Source organism: Stylophora pistillata, chromosome 8, assembly GCF_964205215.1.
Source record: "Stylophora pistillata chromosome 8, jaStyPist1.2, whole genome shotgun sequence".
In the NCBI taxonomy this organism is placed as follows: Eukaryota; Metazoa; Cnidaria; class Anthozoa; order Scleractinia; family Pocilloporidae; genus Stylophora; species Stylophora pistillata.
Window position 1 is genome coordinate 13,152,636 of NC_142526.1, and position 18,325 is coordinate 13,170,960.

The window sequence follows — 18,325 nt, forward strand, 5'->3', positions numbered from 1 at the left end:
AAAAACTGAAGGAGAATCGTGACGTCATGATGAAGGTAAAGTCCACTCTCAGTCAGTCATTCGTGAAACGAATCTACCGTAAGTTACAAGCGTGTTCTTGGAGTTTTCTGCCCTGAAAAGCCGTGGAACAGTGGAGATAATTGGTTTCTTCCGGAATTTTTGTCTTTGGTTCCGGGTACTCAACACTGTTAGGATATGCTTGAGTTTCAACCGTGTATAAACGCTACAAAAGCAGACAGAAGCTCCCACACACTTTCATCAATCGGTACGTAAGTTCATTGTATCTCTCCAATTTTACCGCGTATATGTAAGTGAGCAAATGATCAAGTTTTTATCGATAATTCGATATAAACTGCGTGCTTGTATCTGCCAGCTTGTATATTTTTCTTTCGGGCCTTCCGAAAGTTCAATATACAGAAGTGAACGTAACCTAATTCAATATTCGATCGCATAACCTTCGGAAGTTGGCGAAGGTTCTTCAACGAACTAGTATTGATTTAAGTGCGCTAAGTACTGTGCAAGCCTTTTCGGAGTCAAGGAAAACAGCTTAAGAACTGTTTAACATACAAATACTTGAGAATACCTACAAGGATGTTTAGAGATACACTGTGAAATTGTGAGCAGCGTGAGAATATAATCATAATAATAATAATAATAAACTTTATTAATGTGTCAAATCAATAGCAGTTTCCCACTAAATAAGGACACCTAAACTAAACTAATCTAATAGATATAAACAGGGGTTTCATTAAGGGCTGGGCACTGGCCAAATTCACCGGTTGTAAGGACGGTGTTGCCCACCTGGTTTAACAATCTGGAGGAAGGTTTATCTTATAAAGAAGTTTAGTTCAAAAAGTTTTGCCTGCCTGTGAAAACCAGTTACCCTCCTGCTGAAAAAATTAATGAAACCCCCGTATAAAACGCATAAAATATGCAATCCTGCCCCGTATAGTTGAGCCTATATATATGTACTACCCTACCCTGTGTAATTAAAATTACCTAAAAGATTAGAATTACAATACTGATAATATAAAATATTAAGATTTACATAAAATACAGTTCTTGCAATTGTCCGAGGAGATTAAACTTTGTCTATCTAATGTATGTAAAGCACTTTTAAATTCTTGTAGCATTCTTAGTGTTCTTGTTTTTCCATCTAACTTAGACCAGATTACTGGACCTAAGTACCTAAGAGAGTGCTTACTATAATGTGTTGTGCTTACTTTGAGAATAATGAAATCATTGTTTCACCGCCGCCTGGTTAGCTCAATTGGGAGAGCGCCGGACTGCTGTGCGGGAGGTCGAGAGTTCAATACCGGCCGGACCAACACTCAGGGTCTTAAAATTAACTGAGAAGAATATGCTTCCTTTCTTTAACATCAAGAAATGGTTAGATATTCTAGTCTTCTCGGATAGGGACGAATAAATGGAGGTCCCGTCTCCTGCAGGGTTAGGGGCAGGAGACGTTAATTTCCCACGCACGAGATTACTGTGTGATGGATGTCCTCCCCTGGGGTGGGATGGGTGGGTAACAGGACCCCCGTTGATACCAGTGTTTACTACACTGAAGGGGCTATCCTGTATAAATATAGATGTCTGTCTGTCTGTCAAATTATATCTATTATTATTAATGTCAAACAAGTTCTTAATATTATTTGGGCACAGATCGTTTTAACTTTATACATTAACACGGCTATGTAATCATCTATTATATAAGGTTGTTAGATTTTGGACGTGCGTTTGTCAGTGGGTGTTTACAGCACATTGAAGTTCACCGTGGTGTATGTACATGTTAAGTACAAAATCAAAGTCAAGTCAATTCTTTCTTATCGCACTCAAGTAGTGAAATCTGTAACGAATATCCATGTATACTCGTACGTTTCAGGAAGTTACATTTCCGTACATTCCATCGTGACTCTGAGAAAGCTAAGCGTATTGTTCTGTGCTAGTTTTCTCTAGATTTTCTGGACTATGCAGCGAGAGGAAAATTGATTAAGAAGTGTAATCATTCACTCTAATCCTTAATCACGTAAAATTTCAGTGAATTAACAGTGAAGTGTTGGTGACATATCAGTGGAGCATCAACATTTTTCATTTTTCTATCCATCAACAATTGTTGGACAGCCAACTGTACAGCAAATGAGCACAATTTTTTTCTTGGTCAAGTCTATAGAACCCTTTTTATTAATGTTTTCGTGTGTGTTGTTTTCTACTTTTATATACTCCTTATGCAATCCATATGATGCACAGATAAGGTTGTAGGACATATTTTGCAAACTAAAAGTAATATACTTAACTGGAATAATAGTGGAATAATAAATCCCTTATTTGATTGTTTAAGATATTTTTCCTTGTCCCATTGGACCTTTGGAAGATACTATGCAACTCAGACATATCTGTGTATATACAGTATTATATGTTAAACCATTGAATATGATACAATACAATAACACAATATTTTATTGACAACTCCCCAAAGGGGCGTTTCAGTGACAATGATGATTAGACAATAGCAGTAACAATAAAAAAAAAAAAAAATGGTAATGGTTAAAAAGAGTAATGCTATATACATTATAGAATATCAATCACGAAAAATAATTTATGGAGTGTTAGAACTATAGTATAACTTAATTATAAGAACAGAAACTTGGGCTAAATCAAGTCAAGAATTTTTTTAAAAGGTCTGATTTAAGATTACGTTTAGAACTAGCTACACTAAGACTTGATTTAAGTTTATGGCTAATAGTATTCCAAATACTTACAATGCGATAATAAAAGGACCTCTGGCCAGTTGCTGTTTTACAGAGTGGAATGTTCAAGTTCCGTGAACTGCGGGTCACTCGACCAGTAATGCTACCCCTGAGAATAAACTTATTACTTACGTATTCCGGTACAAGACCCATCATGCACTTAAAAGCCATGATGGTGTCTCTTAGGTAAAGGTTTGACTTAACGGGAATCCAATTTAAGCCTTTAAGAGAAGGAGACACATGGTCATATTTCCTAACTTTGCATACGATTCAAGCAGCAAAGTTTTGTATGCCTTGCAGCTTCTTTATTTTACTATCGGTGGTATTCGCCCAAACTGACGAACAATAATATAATTTACTAAATACTAAGGAATTGATAGTAATAATCAGTATCAGATACAATGAATATATGTAGTTCCTATATTTTGAACTGCGGTATAAATATAGGAACTACATATATTCATTGTATCTGATTTATCATCACGGGTTTATTATGAATCAACTTAACGGCCTGCTCCGAGTTGGCTTCTTAGCTCAATTGGTGGAGTGCTGCACTAGTATCGCAGAGGTCAGTGGTTCGAATCCCGTACAGGCCTGATTTTTTTCAGGTCTGATTTTCGCTATTGCATAAATAGCACTATCTACTGCAAAGGATCGTGCATCATACGTAATAATCAGTATAGCTCTCCTAAATATGTGCTTTACGCGACTTATTTGTCCCAATGTGGACATACACAAGGATACAGTTTTAATGACATGTTCGTTAAAGGTGAGATTTTTGTCAAAAATCACTCCGAGATCTTTTACAGTCTCTGTGGGTTCAAGATCTTTTCCCAAGAGTTTAAGGCGAAATTCCGGGACTTTTGCAGTCGCCTGTCTCCTTCCATATATAATTAAATTGGTTTTGTCAGGGTTTAAGAGCAGGCCTTTATCAAAGCACCAGTTTCGTATGCTGACAAGGTCCTCATTCATAGCAGATATGGTGTCTCCGCAGTCCTGGGGTCGGAATTGACATATATAACTTGGTGTCATCCACATAACTCTCAGTTAGACAGTTTCTTGGAGTAGATGGTAAATCATTGCCATAGATTCCAAGAAGCATTGGCCTCAGAATGCTACCCTATGATGTATACAAACATATATGTTTTGCAGGATGTAATTTTTTTGATGTAATTTTTTTGATGTTAGTGATCATACTAATTTTTAGTGTAGGTATCTATGTACACTTAATTGACCACTTTCCAATGTTGCATTTCAGGAACAACACAAACAGCTTGGAAACAAATATTGTAGATAAACAGTGTTCAAAATCCCAGCTAGCAGAAGGCAGACAAGTTGGCTATATACAAAGTGCAGCCAAGGAATTAAACTGGTGGGAATAGTAACCTGGTGGAGGGCTTGCCCCCTTAAGTAGCAATTTGGTTCTTATTGTTGGTGTAGTGTCTCTAATGAGAACTTGCTGTATTTTGTTTAGAAATGGGACCAGAGGATAGGCAACAATTGGATGTGACTCCATCCTTGAAAGCAAAATTGTTGAAGCTTTTAGAGTCACGAAAACTTCCTTTGGAGGAACTAGCAATTGTTTTGTATATGCGCGATACTCCTTTTGCATCGGTTTGTGAGCTTGTTAGCGATTATGAAGGGAAATTCCAGGCATTGTCATTGGACATGTGGAAGTTAATTTTTAAAAAGCTTCAATTGTCCAAGGAACTTGAAGATCTGTTGGCTGTTCATCAAAGGGAAATGATGGTTGATCCTACAGCTATGGATGAAATAGATTGCAGTGGGTCACTAACAGCAGAGAGGTCACTGCAGAGAAACCTACACCCTAGTCAGGGCTTAAACGAACCAATAAATGTTCCTTTACAAGGTAAGCCTTTTCTTTGTGTGAGTAGTGACTTTGCCATATATGTGTACCCAGGTGAAAGCATATTGCAGGATCCTGCCATTCCTGAATGGAATCCCAGATATCTCCTGGCCAGGATCTCAGCTGGGATCCCGCCTGGGATTATGGACCACCCCTCAGGGTGGAGGGAGTTTCACCAAGGTCTATGGTCAACCTCTGAGTGGGACCTTGTCAATCCCATCTGGGATCCTTGGACTCTCTTGAGTGAGATCCTGCCTATTTTAGTGGATATCCACTCTAAAGTCTACTGTGGGATCCCAGATAGGAATTTTAAACATCCTACACAAAATCCTGGTTAACTCCTCACATAGGACTCTCCTAAAAGTTTCAGTGGTCTCCATCTTGATAAACTGCACTTCACTTGATATGATGTTTTTTCCAAGGAAACATTTTGTGAGACTACAGCATAGTAAGCATAGAAATCTCTTATACCACAAAAGAACAAAATAGCTTGCACTCCTGTATAGCTTAATTCAGCTGTTTAGAGAATTTCAAACTTATAATGGTGAATTTTCAAACTATTGTGAGGTACACAAAGGAGTACAGTTCAAAATTGGTAAATTCATTGACTAAAATGCACTTTTGGTGCATATGATCACACTTTGAACTGTATCCTAATTTCAATTTGAATTTCAACGGCTAGACATTTTAAGAGAAGCACACATTGAGTTTTATGAACCAAATGCTTCCAAGTTTGAATCCATTGGCTTTATATGCAATGATGGTCATTATTAGAATGATACAAATGCCTTGGTTCATTCCATAATAATGTATTCCATAACACTTAAAGAAAGACAATTTCTCCTTTTTTTTTTTCTTGGAAAGTTTCAAAATAAATGGTGAATTTGAAAATACCCTAATTGCACAGTTGTAAACAAGGTAGAAATTGGTATAATTATTGGCTAAAATGCACTTTTGGCACATACAATTGCACTCCAAATTGTGGTTTAAAAAATCCTAATTCCAATTGAAGTTTAAGAGCCAGAAGCCTTTAGAGAAACACATGTTTACCGCCTTCCGGTTAGCTCAATTGGTTAGAGTGCCGGTCTGTTGTTCTCGGATCAGGACAAATAAACCGTAGGTCCCGTCTCCTGCATCTATTAATTAGTTAATTTGGTTAGGCAGGGGACGTTAAGGAAGCCACTCAGGAGATTACTGTGATGTGGTCTGCCCTGTTTACTCAGAATCGGGGGGTAGCTATGTTACGGCGCATTTGAATATATATGCATAGAAATTGCACCTTAGAAGTCAACAAATTATTATTATTATTGTTGCTATTATTATTATTATGATGTTGTACTCACCAAGTGCTACCAAGTTTAAATTCACCTGCTTTGTAAGCAATAACAATCATAATCACACTGATACAAATGCTTTTGTTGAATCTATAGGCTGTTCCAAGTCTCAACTATAACACTAAATGACAATTCCTTCTTTTGTTCAGAAAATTTTTGTTATCATTGTAACCGGAAAACTGAGGATTCTTGACAAAAAGCAAAACCTATGACTTGCAATCAATGGTGGTTACAACATTTAAGTGGGGCACTAAATCAGCCTCTAGTCACGTGCACAAATGTAATGCTGTTGTTTAACGGTCATACTCTGCCTGCACTAACACTTCCATTGATTCGCATCTTGTTCGGTGTCTTTTGTGTTTATTACCTTAGAAGAATTTTTTGACTTTCTGAATCTTAATTAAAGAAATAACAAAGAAGATTTGAAAAGTGTGGTCTATGATATTACTGCAAGACCTGTGTCATGAAGAACAGGACTGAACTTCTTGCTGCTAGCATTTTTTGCTAAGATGTGAGGCCTTTGTGATGTCTCCCCATTCATGCAGATATGGATGTCTACAGCTAGAGTACTAAAGATGTATTTATATACATCTAACCAGCAGATTTAGTGGTGCATTGTATGGTACGACATTTAAACTTTCATTTGTCTATTTAAATTTCAAGATATTCTGATATTCCGACTGCAATCTATTTCTGATTTATATGGTTGTTCTGTGCTTTTGAACAATGGAAGAGGTTTTTTTTTATAGGACTATAGCTGGAATCACATTTCTTAAAATTAATTTAGAGATGTGTTTCACATGTGGGCCACATGGGATCCCACTTATACTTCTGGAATCCCAGGTGGGAGGAAGGATCCCTGTCAGGATGACCTTAACCTCCAGATGGCATCCCTCTTATTCCTCTTGAAATCCTGGGTGGGAGGTAGATTCCTAGGCAGGACAACCACGATTGCCAGGTGGGACAGATGGGATCCCACTTATTCCACCTGTAATCCTGGGTGGGAGGCAGGATCCTAGCCGGGATTGCATGTTTGTCCTAGACGGGATAGGTGGGATCCTATCTATATCGGCAGGATCCTGCTATTCCCACCTGGGATCCTTGGTGGGATCAGCGGGATCCTGCCTAACTCCCGGCTGCCTTTTTACCTTGCTAGTTAAAGAAAACAATGACGTGTCAATCATTATCAACTATATATGTGTAACCTCACACATGCCTTTATTTTAACAATGGTAAAATATGCTATCAGAAGTGTTCCAGGGCCCAAAATAATAATACTTTGTTTATACATCAAGCATAGCTAGTTTACTTTGCTCTCTGAACAAGAGAATACCTTTTAATACTTTGTTGTCTTGATGACCATGATGGTGCTTTTTTACCAAAATCTTTGAGAAAGTTTCCTAGTTGTCCTTCTTTTGAAAAATTGATGTGTCAGTTGTTTCTTGTCAATGTTTCTTGGTTCTTAGTCTTCTCCGCATTAATACACAGGTACATGTGTTCTAGTGATATGATGAAAATAACAAACTTTGCATATCAAGAGTAAAGGGTGAAAGTTTTTAAAGAAACTGTGGTGTTGCGTCGGTGGGGGTACACATTCACTGCAGGCTTGAAACAATTTTCCCTAACCACAGAAGTTTATGAGTAAAGAGAGTTCTGATCAATCCAAAGCAAAATAATTTTAGACACAACAGACTTATCTTGGCAACTGTAGTAAATCATGCTACCCATTTCTTGGCTCTTCAGACAAGTTCTCAATATAGCACCTGCTTGTACAAGAATTAATACTCAGCAGTTCATTTGAATAGCTTTCAAATTCAACTGAGTTCACTAGAGTTTTATTCAAGTTCTTTTTGCATTCTTGACACATATCTTTGAGTTTACAGAAGGACCCATTCTGAAAACAGCACTTGGCATATTGTCCATTGTGAACAGTGTGTATATCTGTAAGCATTTTGAGCACCTCATTTGTACAAAAATGATCCACTATTCTTACATGACCCATGAACAGTGTTACAATACTCTGAGCATTTCAAGCCGGAATACATTTGATGCCAAAACTTCAATTCATTCCCAGGCTGTGTCAACCACATTACTTTACACAAAGTGCCACACAGCACCTATTGTGTAATTTTCTGTAAAGGAAAAAGCAACTGAAATTTCTGACTCTGGCTGGTTTCCAGCCAGACTAATAATAGATTGACTGAGCAATTCCCAATTACAACTGACTAGTTATATAAATTTATAAGTAAAAGGACTACCTGTTGTCCAATTTTGGAAATAATTGGATGAAAAAGATGCCTCTGACAGCAAAGTTGGACTGGGCCTACAGCCAATTTTGGCTGTCCTCAGAATTCTTTTCATCCAATTATTTCCAGATTGGACAGCATTTAGTTCTATTATACATACTTATGAGGTAATATTAACCTAATTTTTCTACATTGTACATGTTTGAAAATTTGCTTTTTAATGTAGCATACAGTTTGTAGTATTGTTATAGTGATACATTGATCGTTATCCACAAATTTTATGTTTAACTCAATGCTTCACTTCACTCATTTTTGTATCTTTAAGTGCCAACTTAGGCTGTTCATCTTCTTTTGCTCCAGATCCTTTGATAAAGTTGCCATTGGTTGACCCAAGTGCAAGAGAACATGAAGGAGCAATTCCAAAAACTAAACATCGGCAGCCTGATCTACAAAGCACTGTTAAGCCTGATGTTAAGGAGAAAATGTGGATGGGTACTTTTGGTAGTCAGTCTCATTTAAATCTACCTTCCATACCATGGAGAGAGTTTAGTGATGAATGTGCTCAATCTAGTCTCCACCCTCCAGAGTCAAGTGAAAGGGCTGTGGGGAATGCTGATGGCTGTCAAAGAGGAAATGAAAGTCAAGATACTGGGTTCTTCTCAGGAGAAGGCAACTCTTACACCCAGATGTCATCATTATCTACTACTCCAGAGCACATTGGAAAAACTGAACATCACAGTCAGGTGCTAAAAAGTGTCTCAGCTAGACCAACTACTCCTGAAGGAGCAACAACTGATAGAAACTCCCCTTCACTAGCAACAGGATGTCACTACAACAGGCCAATAAACCTGAATGACCCAGTAGAAGTGGATTTTGTCCCAGAGAATGAAACTGGCAGGCCTGTGGAACATTATGACGCAAGGGAAAATAATGGTCTTTGTGAAGAGGTACTGCAGGTAATAAGGTGCTGTTGTGTTTATTTTAATAATTAAATCCTTATTTTAAAAAAAGAAAAAGCAAACTGAGCCATGAGGCTTTTGTCTGGATTTCAAGACATATCAAACCTCTTAAGAACATGTTTCAAAGCTGTTTTGTGAAAAACTGTTTCAAATTATTACTTCATAGAAGCTTTGTAATCAGATGTTTAAAGGCTGATGGTTTCTAAAGAAACTGTTTGGGGCTGCGTCGGTGGGGGTAACAAAATAATTTAAATATATCAGCAAAGTTGAAATGGTGAAATAGCCACCGTTACAATTATAAAAGCTGACATTTCGAGTGTTAGCCCTTCGTCAGAGCGAATAAATCAGATATTTGTTGAATAAATCAAATGTTTGTTGACCTCAAATTTAGTACACATATTGAAAATACAAGATGGTATCGACTTGAAACCTATGGAAAAGTCAGTCTTTCAGTTCTTTGTTTCGGATTTTCATTCAAGGTAAACCTGGTTTACCTACACACATAATTTGTTGATCTGAATAGGGCCAAGTTCATACACGTGTTTCTTCTAGGGACTCAAATTTTACCTGTTGGTTGTTTTTCTGGGAGCCAGTATTAAACTTACTAGGTCTTTTTTAGGTACAAAATGATCAATTTAGCTGATTGTCTGATTGTACCTGAACAGGACTCACCAGTGAATAGATGAGATAATTTCACCATTATTGAACATGGGACTTTTAGCAGTGTGGGATTTAATACTCTTATCATGAAACTTCTGGAATTAACACAAAGAAGTCCTCAGTTTTCTTTGAAGACTTGAAAGGTTTTCACGTCACAATAAACCATACGGTTAATGAATCATAATTTAATTGTTATTCTTCTGATGGTTGCAATTCTTAAACTTCATCTGTATTGTCATGATTTTTATTCCTTAGGAATTAGAATCCTCAACGAAAGATAACCTGTTTTTAACAAGGGTAAGTTAGCAATTTCAGAGGAAGATTTTTACATCTTCTATTGTAGTATTAAATGAATATACATAAAGTGTGATCCAAACTGTTTCATTATTTTTCTTGATATTTTCCGTTAGTATACCGAATGAATAAAGACAAATTTCTAGGTAACATGCCTGAACCTTACCCAGTGTAATTATTAAAGCTTCAAATAGTTGCAATTCCTTTTTCCCAAGTGTTTGGATGAAGCTGCATGCACAGTGTCAAAGAGAAATAAAAGATTTTCTTAACCTTAACTCCCATGAGTGACCAATTCAGAATTTCTCTTTACAATATCAATACCATATCAAGCAGACAGGGGATGAGAATTAGGAAAAATATCAATTATGGGATAATCAGTTGATCCCAAAACCAACTCTCCAAGCTAAAAATTAATTATAAGAATTGTAAGGCAGACAGTAAAGAGAAGTACTAATGAGATCTTTGGAATGAAAAGGTTAAAATGGTTACACAGTCCCTTTCATCAGCCATATAATTATTCCAAGCTTCATATTTGCACCATGCACCAGTCTTGAGAGTGAATCTTTGTGTAGTTTTTTTTTCCTCTTATTCTTTTCTATATGGGATTGGCGGTAATTGGTACTTGTTTTGAAATCATCTTGTGTTCTTGATATTTACTGTTACCAAATTTCTGTTAGTGGTTGTTCTGTGCAGGTGTGGGTGGAACAGTATGTTGTGAAAGTATGAGTGTTAGTAATAAAATTGACTCAATGAAGGGTTTTTTGCTACTTGTAACAAAGAGGCTTTCATACAATGTGAAATACAATAAATTATGAGATGATAATAGAATAAAGAGCACATCATATGGAATAATCTTATTCTGAATTGCCTAACTTGATATTTTAATTATCTTCTTTAGAAACTAAGAGAAATGGAGTCAGTTTGTAATACTCTCCGAGAAAATCTGTTCCAGTGTAGGCAAACTTTTAGGGTATGTTGAGAGTGAAGAGTTGAAGGGGCAGTATATGGAGTTATTCTAGGCAATTTTATGCTTAGACTCATTGTCATGGCCAATTAATCGATGTTAACTTCAGAGGGGAGGAGAAAAGTGTCTTCACTGGTTTGAAATATCTCTGACCTTGCAATGGTTTAGCATTGAGTACCTATATTCTAATGCGTTACCGTATTTGTGTTTAATATTACCACCTGTGACTTATAGGACCGTATACTCTTTTAATTATGATTGGTTTGTTCTAGGAATCCAGGCCGCCTTGTGCCTATTTACAAGCTGAAAATGATCGTTTGCAGGTGGAAAATGAAGAGGTATGAGACAAAGCATTTTGCGATCAAGCAGAAACACCATTTGTGTAGATCCTTAATTAGCAGATCCTAAATAACCTTTTGGCTCTCAGTTGAGGAACATTCAATCACTTCTGAAAATCCTTCATTGATTTTAATTAGACGCCCTAATCACTGTTCTTTTTTGCTAAATTACAGAAGAACAAATGAGACTAAGCCATTTTTGATATATTAAAACTCTAAAATGGTTCAAAGGCTTGGGGAAATAAAACAAAAGAAATCACGTCGAGGTTGAGCAATGAATTATTAATATCTTTATTTATTCCACCTTGTCTCGGGGCCATGTTAAAATTATAAAGCATAAATAGTCCATCATTGCTGCAATCGTCCTGTAAGCGTCCATATTACCACAGCTTTAATCAGAGGTCGTTGTTGTTTAATCTACATCTAAGTAGGCTTATTTTCGAGTACAATTTAGTTTAATCAAATGGGTATTCAGTCTTCATATTAATATATTTACTTAAAGTTAGTCTTCTGAAATGCAATATGAGACAAATATCTTATTTTAGTTTAAGACTGTTAATGTTAACAAGAGTGATTGTCTAAAGTTAAGGTGAAGGTGAAGTTTGCTAACTTGAAGACTATTATTTCTTTCCTTTCAGTTGAGGAGACGTTTGAAAGAACAGGAGCTGTTAAATAGGATACTCGAGGTTTAGTTTGCACTTTGATTACTTCAGTATTGTGCTCTATATATCGTTCATGGAAGTAAGACATGTGAATCTAGGAATTGACTCAGCACTTTTATGCAGAAGCCTAGTTCTTCGCAGGGACCAATATTAATTGTGTAATAGTTACCGACATTTGATTGAATGTTTTGTGTTTACATGTATTTGAGTTTGGGTTTGGTTCGTGTTTTTGGGTTGGTTAATCGCAGCTCAAGGAGTGCCAAAATATTTTTTACTGGTAATTTGTATCTTCAATGCGTTCTTGTTGCACAAGAAACATTTTAGCATGGGGGGGGGGGGGGGCAATTTCTTCCTTGACAATGTCATTCCTTGTGGTTCTCTGTTCTACAATACAATACAATACAATGTTCTTTATTTCAAGAGGGTAACTACATGATTAACCCAGTAAAGAGTTGTTCTTCTTTTCCCTATTTAACTGTACAGGAGTGGTAGCACTCCGAAAAGAATCTCCATAACTCTCGAAATTAATAAAAGTTAAACGTCTGTGTATTGATTGTTTCAGGAGAGTCGCCTGATGCGGTTATCGCTGGCCATACGGTCGAGGTTGGAAACAAGGAGAGCAGATGATGTTGCTTCTGAAGGAAGCAGTGCAGCTGTAGAGGAGGACAACGCGTCTGATAATAGCATTGTAAGAGCAATTCTTAAGCGATCGGTAATTAATTCGTAGCTGTAGTGCGTAAACGGCGGGATTTGGCATCAAAGTGGCTGGTGTTACACAATATCCAAGCTGTTTGGCGTTACCCTATTTGGTACTTTAAAATTCGGAATATTATTGATACTGGTGCTGATATAGCCGGGAGCTCGATGTTAGATTAAACCGAGGGTATCTTTAATTGAAGAAACGAGGTTATGTATCCATATTAAACCTTTGTACTCAGCTGCATTAATTTAGAGATCTTTTACCGAATTTCTGGATACTCTAATGTAAAAGGTTTTAAAAACGTTCGTGTATCCTTACTTTGACGAAAAGTGACAATTGTCTCTTTGAGCTGACTAGACTACAGCTGCAGCTTTTCTTAATGAATGAGCTAAAATATAGAAGTTTATAAGTTTGCTCCTCGAGAATTTATAGTCCTTATTAATGAAATCAAATAGTCATTAACTCCATATTTCCAAAGAAATAATGTTGAAATTTTCAATTAGTTTTGTTTTATCTTTAAGGAGGAGGTTGAACTAGATGTTGATGAGCAGCCAGGACCATTTCCCCAAGAGTCAGGTAAATTTTCAGCAGCTATAGCGGATTAAATGTCAAAAAGAGTTAAAAAGTTTTTATACAAGACGTTGAATTTTCCAAACTACTAATTATTATTATTCAGGGTAACCGTTAAATTATTTTTCTAATCTGTTGAAGTTCTGATTTGCCCAAAATTAGAAAACTAGTCGCTAGGCTCAACACAAACGAGAGAAATTTGATAGTGACTTCGTTTTAGCGGTTTCTGTAACATGGAATGATCAGGGCTATTGTTTCTCCCCTGGGAGGGAATGATAACCTAGCATTGCAGGTTACTCCCCAGCATTTTATTTAATAGGTTCCACTGAGCTCCCTGAAGTGCGAGGCTCTGGGAAAACCAGTAGTGCGCCTATATCCACTGAAAGATTTTGTTACATGTGTGAAACGTTGAGGGAAGTTTAAAATTTACTTATCTTTTGTTAAAGACTCGGAAGATTCCGATAATGACGAGTTCTATGAGGCACGCGATGACTTGTTCCTGTGAATGCAACGTGGAATACCATCTTTGCTCCGGACAAGTTTATTGGCTGAGGAAATTAGTTAATATACACGTCGGTTTTCACTTGTGTTAAAAACTAGACGCATACCTGCAGGTGCTCAAAATGGCACCTCTAAGCGCAGTCTACATCCAGTTTTCATGCACATTTCACGTGGAATTTATCCCAACCAGTTTTTTTTTTAAAGCCTACTTGTAAAAAAAGTAACCATATTTGCGCTCTAGAGCCTCGACAAAGATTTTTACCTAAGGCCTTCTATGGAGTGCTTGAGTAACACGTGCCATTAGTTTTTGTTAATATGTATTTGATACTTTGTCCGATAACTGCATCAAGGTTTTGTGATTTCTTGTACATATTCGTAGATTAATGGATTGTATGTGGACATTTTTAATAATGGATGATTATCCCAAAAATTGAAAAAAAATAGCGTCCAGATTCATGGAGAAAAGCAAAGATTACTTTTTTCTTATTTGGAGCATCAATTTTGAATTGCAATTTGGCGATTTCATAGATGAATTGAAATGCACAAAAATGCCATCTATGACGTTGCGGCTTTTAAATCTTCATCCCAAGGAGGCAAGCCAACCATATCGACTATAATATATACATAAGTATGAACATATATCGATTTTAGGTAGTATATATATATGTAAACATTATACCTAGTGAGATTTTAGAGACAAATACAGGAGACGTGAAATAGTTCTTTGATATATCATCTATGGTAGAAAGTAAATAAATGGGTATTTGTAGATGTATTTATGATGGACAGTCGAGGGACATTTAGCCAATAGCCGTTTTAAGAATAATTTGATAGTAACATGTTGACTTTAGTACTGATTTTATGTTAACGGTTAAAGTTTACAATATCACTACAATTAACGGTAAAAGTTTATAATATCACTACAACTATTTTTCTCGAAATTTAGTGTCTTAAGCAGTCGACTGTATATTTTTTTACCCATTTGGCACTATTTCAAGTATGAAGCAATTGATAAATTAAGGTGTCGAAAGTTGAGATATTTAAAATAAAGATAGGCTTAAATAAGATGTTTTTAAAACTGTTACACGTCCCTGGATATTTGTAGATGTATTTATGATGGACATTCGAGGGACATTAAGCTAATAGTGGTTTTAAGAATAATTTGATAGTAACATGATGTTTACTTATTGAGAGAGCGCAAATTCTACGTAAACGGTAAAAGTGTCCAATATCGCTACAACTATTTTTCTCGAAATTTAGTGTCTTAAGCAGTCGACTGTATATTTTTTACCCATTTCGCACTATTTCCAGCGTGAAACAATAAAGTGTCGAGAGTTGAGATATTTAAAGGAAAGAGGCTGAAATAAGATCTTTTTAAAATGGTTACACGTCCCTGCTGGACCCTAAACTGAGCTTTAGTTGTTGTTGTTGGTTTTTTTTCTTGTTTAAAACAAATTAAAATGATATCTGTACACCGTTTGGAAGTGAATTTCTTGATCTTGAGCAGTTACTAGGCTATGCTGACCTCTTTATCTTGTTTCTGGAAATATCCGTCGTGCTGTATGAAAGACAAAGAACAGTCTTCAATGTTTCAGTCAGTAAAAATTGTTGCCACGAGAAAAATCAAGTTTACTCACTAGAAGTTCTGAACCGGCTGCTAGTATCAACAATTGTTACGATGTCGTGTTGACTGGCAGCGGAAAAGCCACAAACTCTCCCAAGCCTCTTAAGGGCACGGATGTAAGATGCCCTGTACGGACGAGACAGACCACAGTACACCCAAGGATTGAACATAGAACACAGAAGAGACATCTGGGCCGACAGGGACTGGAGAACCTCGTGATGATGACCTGTGGCTAGCTCTTCGGTGATAGTAAACTGTGGATAAACCAACCGAGAATTATTTTGTTATGTGCCAACTCTGACGGCTTGAATGAAACAAAAATTCGTATAAGTTTTTATTGGTCGACCTTTTGCCCCCCACCCCCCCCCCCATCCTCCCCTTTTCGTTTCACACTACCCCTCTTTCCTGACATGAATGAAATGTTTCTCGGCTAACTGGCGTGTAGCCTACAGAGGAGGTGTCATTTTGTTGGGCTGGTGCTCAGTATTCTTTTGTTGAAAAGCCATTTTTTTTATTTTTCGAGTAGAGAAAGGCTTGGGAGAGTGAAATTTGTAACAAAGGGGTGAGCGACGGTCAAAAAGAAGGAGAGGGAAGGGGTGGGACAGGAAATATCACTTTTTACCTTTCTCAGCCCCCTGCCCCCAGAGTCCACTCTAGCTCCAAATCAAACATGGCCGATTGAATAAACGATCGCGAGCTTCTCACCGTTAACTCGCCCCAAGACTCCTGCACTGCAGGCTAACTGGCTACAAAAACGAAATGTAAATGCATTAAAGGGAGGCTTACAATGATTGGCATCCAGCTGACATAGAATAGAAATACCGCTGATCCAAGAACTTTTGTGAACTGACGGCTCTCTTTCACATGCCTGTTGACGCGGCACCGACTGACACCATGATCTGATATTGATTCCCTGCTTCTTCTTGTATTTTGTTCGTATTTTTCCTGTGTAATTTTGTCGCTGTCGTCGTCTTCTGCCGATACACTCGTTCCTCTTGTGGTGTTGTATGTACTTTCGCTTTTGCTATTACCGTGAATGCCATTTTCTTCAATATTTGACATTCGCCTTTCACTTGCTGTTTGCATTTCCACAGCTTGTAGCCTGCCATTCAGAAAGGTCAGCGTCCTACCTCGTCGAAGCCCACCGAATCGTTTTTCATATTTGTTCATTTTTCTTGCAACGGCGACGAAACAGGACAGAACAATTAAGAGTTGAATATATCCTAATATGGCAATAAATTGAGCGAAGCCTCCGTCGAAGTTGAACGAACAAACTCCCCTGTGAGTTAGAACTCTTCCCCAGCCCATCGCGGGAAACGCAGATATAAATGCCGCTGACGACACAACGCAAAATATTAGTTTGGTAACCTTGTCACATGTGACTTTGGTCCGATAATAGATCGGCTGTAAGGTTGCACAGAAACAGTCTAGAGCCATTAATGACGCCACAAACGAAGCTGACAAGCGAAGAAAAGAAGAAATCCAGTTATAAAACTGGCACAGCTCGTAACTTATGCGTCCACTCTGAAACCCTCGGTGATCGATTTGAAACACAACGATCGATATTAAGACAGGTCCTAAGTCATTTAAAAGATCTACAACAGCTAATGAACCAACAAGGAGATCAGGAACTCGTCGGACGCGGAATGATTTGATCGCAACTAGAAGAAGAACATTTCCAATAAAAATCACGCAGAAGATGATTGGCAAGATGAACAGAAAGCCCCTACTGTATTGACCTCCTTTGTCAATTGTCATATCCGACCGTTCATAATTAGTTCCGTTCATTGCGACTGTTTTAACACCTCGAATAGAGCGTTAAATGAAACATCTAGAATGCAAAGCCTAAGCTTTTGCATGAAATAATACTTTCCAGAAAACCACGTCTTCTTGGATAAACTTGTCGCTGTTTTCTAATTTTCTCTCTAAAAAGAAAAAATTGAAATGAAATACAGGTTTAATAAAATAATGCCTAGTTATTCGAGAAAGAACTATTCTGGAAAAGCTTTAGCAATGTAATGAACGGTGGGACAAAATATCTTATAACTAATTTACCAATTTGAGAACAATATCAGGTGGATCGTTTTGTTTTGGCGTTCACTTCCATTTTTGCAATCAGATTATTATTAGAACTAAAGACAGAATTGCGAGCTATTTAAGAAACATTTGCTTATTATGATTTGGCAATTTTACTCCCAATAGGACCGAAATGTAGCCAAAAACAAATTACAATGTACGTTACCGTATGAATATATGATGCCTTTCAAGAAATTCTCAGAAATGATGATTTTTTTCAAAATGATCCAAAGACTGAGTTGGCATCATCCATCTGCCATCATTTAGCCGAACGTTTCAATCCACGGGCTTGAGATAACTTTAGACAGCTGTCTCGTAATCAAAACTTGAACTCTGCTCGTCATGAAAGTGCGCCTTTTTACGTAGGTCCTTAGCTTTTTAGTGATTAGAGGTTTAGTTCTTTAAATTTTAAGTACCCGCAGAAATCAAGACACCGTAACATTGTCCAAATTCAAGAAGGTTCAATCGTTTGAATAAATCTCTATCTAATGAATGCAGTAGCTGTTTGTAGAAGCCAAGGTGAAAATCAAGGAAATGTCAACATAATCTTTTTTGTCATGTACAGCACTTACCATAACAAATCAGACGAGATTATTTTTCCTCCTTTTCAATTTTCACTTCAACGTCACCACCGTGGGCATTCTATTGCAAGAAATACATATCTTTACCGCATTCGTCAAAATCGGAACAATTTTATTCTGTCAGCCTCCGAAAATAAAATAAAAGAAAAAAAGTCACGTTTTGTTTGAATTATATCCTTTATGTTTTAAGAAAGTAAAC

At 37.0% G+C, this 18,325-nt stretch overlaps 2 protein-coding genes across 7 annotated transcripts; one reads left to right on the forward strand and one right to left on the reverse strand.

Annotated features, from left to right (window-relative positions):
- The first annotated feature begins 23 nt into the window (after positions 1-23).
- Positions 24-15,324, forward strand: LOC111340034 (uncharacterized). Of its 6 annotated transcripts, XM_088729519.1 has the most exons (11): positions 28-265; positions 4,009-4,122; positions 4,225-4,620; positions 8,558-9,153; positions 10,072-10,113; positions 11,009-11,080; positions 11,347-11,412; positions 12,051-12,098; positions 12,637-12,762; positions 13,296-13,350; positions 13,791-15,324. In XM_088729519.1, exons 3-11 carry the CDS (start codon positions 4,227-4,229, stop codon positions 13,847-13,849), a joined length of 1,458 nt encoding a protein of 485 aa, XP_088585645.1. In that variant the 5' UTR covers positions 28-265; positions 4,009-4,122; positions 4,225-4,226; the 3' UTR covers positions 13,850-15,324. The 6 variants fall into 6 exon arrangements, with proteins under 6 accessions (XP_088585642.1, XP_088585643.1, XP_022802540.2 ...); XM_088729516.1 differs by lacking the exon at positions 4,009-4,122 and having other exon boundaries at positions 24-265; XM_088729517.1 differs by lacking the exon at positions 4,009-4,122 and having other exon boundaries at positions 24-265; positions 8,558-9,144.
- On the reverse strand, positions 14,549-17,490 carry LOC111340031 (uncharacterized). The gene is made up of 3 exons (XM_022946800.2): positions 16,256-17,490; positions 15,483-15,723; positions 14,549-15,403 (listed from the first exon to the last, which is right to left on the reverse strand). Exons 1-3 carry the CDS (start codon positions 17,255-17,257, stop codon positions 15,375-15,377), a joined length of 1,272 nt encoding a protein of 423 aa, XP_022802535.2. The 5' UTR covers positions 17,258-17,490; the 3' UTR covers positions 14,549-15,374.
- Between the last annotated feature and the right edge of the window lie 835 nt (positions 17,491-18,325).